This window comes from Alosa alosa, chromosome 2 (genome assembly GCF_017589495.1).
Source record: "Alosa alosa isolate M-15738 ecotype Scorff River chromosome 2, AALO_Geno_1.1, whole genome shotgun sequence".
NCBI lineage: Eukaryota > Metazoa > Chordata > Actinopteri > Clupeiformes > Clupeidae > Alosa > Alosa alosa.
In genome coordinates this window covers 27,805,442-27,809,690 of record NC_063190.1, presented here as the reverse complement: position 1 = coordinate 27,809,690, position 4,249 = coordinate 27,805,442, and the positions used below count along the sequence as shown (strand labels likewise).

General features: G+C 37.7%; 1 protein-coding gene across 3 annotated transcripts; it reads right to left on the bottom strand.

Annotated features, from left to right (window-relative positions):
• Positions 1–1,120: 1,120 nt before the first annotated feature.
• LOC125289814 (cornifelin homolog B-like) lies at positions 1,121–3,997 on the bottom strand. Of its 3 annotated transcripts, none has more exons than XM_048236857.1 (5): positions 3,913–3,997; positions 3,630–3,744; positions 2,896–3,053; positions 2,605–2,724; positions 1,121–1,273 (listed from the first exon to the last, which is right to left on the bottom strand). In XM_048236857.1, the coding sequence occupies exons 2-5, from the start codon at positions 3,736–3,738 to the stop codon at positions 1,217–1,219; spliced, it is 444 nt and encodes a 147-aa protein (XP_048092814.1). In that variant the 5' UTR covers positions 3,739–3,744; positions 3,913–3,997; the 3' UTR covers positions 1,121–1,216. The 3 variants fall into 3 exon arrangements, with proteins under 3 accessions (XP_048092814.1, XP_048092803.1, XP_048092823.1); XM_048236846.1 differs by lacking the exon at positions 1,121–1,273 and adding an exon at positions 1,301–1,987; XM_048236866.1 differs by lacking the exon at positions 1,121–1,273 and having other exon boundaries at positions 2,257–2,724.
• Between the last annotated feature and the right edge of the window lie 252 nt (positions 3,998–4,249).

Genomic DNA, 4,249 nt, shown 5'->3' with positions numbered 1-4,249 from the left:
GAACATGCCGTGCAAACAGTGTAGGCTGATGTCATCCTGAAAACACACCATCAAATTTCATCTAGTTAATCACCTACACAACAAGTACACAGGAGAGGACTGAAATTTCTACCAGAACCATATAAAAGAGGGACTTTTTAAAGGAGAGACTTTACTCACTTTAATGCCATAGCGATGGCACATTGAGACGCTCATAGCTCATTGAGTGATATTTAATGGATGGATAATGAAAACATATTGGCCATAAACATGGATAGAGATGAAGCCTTAACCCAGAGAGACATATTAAAGAGAGGATACTGCGAGAAAACTCAGAGGTCCTCTCACTGACTGCACAACAAAGAGAAGGGAAGAAGAAGAGCAACTTCATTTATTCCATGTACACACTTATCCCACACAGCCTATCTCTTTTTTGATCCAAGAAAGATTCTCTTTGATTTGTTTGGTTTTCCAACATTTATTGTAACTATTGAAATAGAAATCATAATGAGTTGTCTCCACATGTGCTCATGCTTCCACTCGAGCTTGAGATCTCTGATGATCTGTGATATTCAGTGTCCAACTCCACCCCCTGCTGGAGTCTGGATGAAGGGAACAAGAGTGGCCTACTGTATTTGTCATGCCAATAAAGCATTTTGACTTGAATTTGAATCTGAAATATGGCTGAGTTGCATGCACAGAGAGTACGGATGCAGTCTGCAGTCACATGGCCCTCTACCCAGGATGATTGGCTGGAGTCTGGATGAAGGTGGGTTGAGTGCTGACGACTGTGACGGACTGCTTCCTTTTTTTAATCTCACGGGCCATCTGGCACCATAAGCACATGTTGCAGTAGGTTACATACGGGCAGTCTTCAAAGAGGCTTCCCTATTTAGTTTTGGGGAATCATAGACATACACACACACACACACACACACACAAACTTATCAGTTCATTCATTTGTGAACTGTAAGGACTATTTCAAGAAACAGTACATACAATACATGATGGTGAAATTATATTTAATTCAAATTATTTTATTGTATGATATTATGCACCTATTGTCATTCTGTTTAATTCTATTCATGTCCTAATCTAGGAAAGCACTGAAACAGTAAACACTTTAGTTGAGATTGTACCTGTATGTCATACTGTTTCCGTATCCCACATCTTAAGGCCAGAGAGATGGGAGGAACAAGACCCATGTCACAGCAGAAAGGAAGAGCACAGCATTCATTCAACTCCCCAGTTGTTTGGCAGATAAAGCATGGGAAACAGGATGTAGCATAGCAGCCTAGATAGATAGATAGATAGATAGATATTAGTAGTAGTAGTAGTAGTAGTAGTATTGCTGATTTATGTAATTCATTGAATTACATTAATCATTGTGTGGTTTAAATCATTAAATCATTCTGTGGTCTGCCTTTTGCCAATATAGAATTGTATCACATACATGTAGGACAGCAGAATGGCCCATTCTTACAATAAAGGGGTGTTAGCATAGCATTTATTTGCCCATAGAGAGATCAGAATTAAATGCTGGTTGCATGTGATTGGTTTATTTAAATTCAATTCAACAGAGAAGTCTCTTCTGAGTCCCCATCTTGATGTAGGCTACTTTCCCACTATCGCTTCGTTGCGAAACTTGCACCCTAAATTCCGCTAAAACCTGATTTTTACATGAGAAGTTAGAATTCCAGCAGAATGTGAAATGTATTGTTTGTGTGTATGTAAGGTTGTATGTTTCGTTTTCCTTTTAGAGTTTAATTTATTATTTATTCATTTTTAGGTATTAATTACTATGTTTAGAAGTTCTTGAACTCTCTTTTGCACAGATAAAAGGTATGCACTTTAAAATGTTTTTATGTACAATAAAGATCTATTCTATTCCATTCTATTCAGTCGACCCTAGTATGTGTGTGTGTGAAGTAATACCTCAAAACTTGTTTCACCTGATATTGGCTGAGTGATACTTAACTGACCTCACCCTTTCCCCTGTACAATCACACTTTCACAGGTATGAGAATAATGCCATGGTTAAGTAGGACATGTTGACAAGAAGAAGAAGAAGAAGAAGAAAGTGATGGTGATGAAGGTAGGAGGGGGAGGAGGAGGAGGATGTATTTTAGAGAACATTAATATCTATAACTCTATGAGCTTTTTTAGCATTTTAATTATTTAAGAAATATCAATCTGTGTACTTTCTTCATTGTTGGGATATAGAAAGAGTGATGCAGTAAGCTATAGACCCCACCAAATAGACAATTAGACAACAAATAAGTCTGAATTTTATATTTCTAAAAAATGACGATACATAGATTAACAAATACTACAACTTGGGCTACATAGGTATTTTTCGATAAAGATACAAATAAGATATATTGATTTATTTAGACAATGTTGAGATAATAAAAAATGAATTATTCAATGACTTAATGGAAAGTAATGGAGCCGACATTGAATGGTCAAGCAGACTGCTCTGGAGCTTGTTTCTCTGTGGAACTTATTGTCACTTAACTTATGAAAACATACACAAACACAATGGATATAGCATAAAAATATAAATAAATATCTGTTCAAGACTACAATGCAGACTACAACGAGAGAGGGCAGGTGTGGTTATACTTTAGGCCGGGCACTGATGAGCGTGATGGGGATTGCTCTTCTCTTCATTTCTGTAGCCATTTGGCACCAGGAACATGCCGTGCAACAGGTTGCAAACAAACAGTCTCGGCAGATGGTGTCCTGGAAACACAACATTTCATCTTGTTATTCACCTGTCATATGAGGAAACCAACAAGTACACAGGAGAGGACTAACATGTCTACCAGAAACGTATTACACAACTTTTCCATTCCACTATGATTACAATTACTAACTCCAATCATTCCTTTTTAAAGAAGGGACTTTACTTACTTTAATGCCATAGCGATGACGCATGGAGACTCTCATAGCGAGATTGATCGGTGTAATGAAACCACCAAATATTTCCAACATAGGGAGACAAAGGCACTGCCCATAGTCTCGTGTGGTTATACAAGCGAAGCAAGGACAACACCAAAATGCAAAGCAACCTGTACAGAAGAAATACATTTACAGAGATTTCACATGAATATCTGTGGTATCACTTGCAATTGTGAACAAAGTAAGCATACACCTAGATTAGCTTTTTTAAACTAAATAACATAAACATAAGCATAATTAGACTATGTGATGGTCAGCAAACACTAAAACCTTCCTACATAGATTCATACCTGTAGACATATTTATTTTCAGCCTTAATACAATATGTACAAACAAAGTTGTACAACAAACTGAACAAGTCGGCTTCTTTTTAAACGGAACCGCTTGTTTCCTTTGCATGCTATAAATGCATGACTATTGCCTATAGTGCTATAAAGGCACTTTTGCCTATAGTGCTATAAAGGCATGACTATTGCCTATAGTGCTATAAATGCATGACTATTTCCTATAGTGCTATAAATGCATGACTATTGCCTATAGTTACAACTGGGTGATAAGCAGGATAACGGCCTTTAAGGTGTTTTGTTATACAGAATTAATGGACTTGGGCAGAGGCAGTAACACACACACACACACACACACACACACACACACACACACACACAATAATAAAAACACACACTTACACTGAGGCATATCCTCACAGCAGTCACAAATTCCTGTACTCCATTGGTGGTCAGTGACTTTTGACTCCATAACTGGAGCAGGCTGTTCAATGACTAGTTTTGATGACATTGTAGTCTACCAAATAATGTAGGGAAAAAAACATAACAATTCAGTAAAATGTTCATTCACATTGTTTCACTATTGCCCAATTCCCATACACATCAGCAATCTTCTCTGTTGTTCATAATCACCTGCTACTTTTACATCATGCTACTGGTATCTGTTAGCTACTGCAGGTCTTACCTCTGTAATAGACAGTTGAAGTAGTTAGATGCTGAAGGACAGAGCAGTCGCAAACCCAATCTGAGGTCTCCAGAGTTTATATTCAAAGACAGGTGTGATGTCATAATGTTAAACCTAGTCAAAGGCCATCTATGTACACTCCTTGTCTCTGAAAAGAACCACACCGACATGTTAAACCTGATTCACATAAAAGGTGATCTTAAAGGGAGGGGACTCTGGTGGTAACACAGGGCTCTCTAGGTGTCTGCATGAATGTTGTTCTACCTCTGAAAGGTGCTCTCATGTGGAAAATATGAGACATCACATTGTAACTAGCATCATATGACAGCTAGCATTG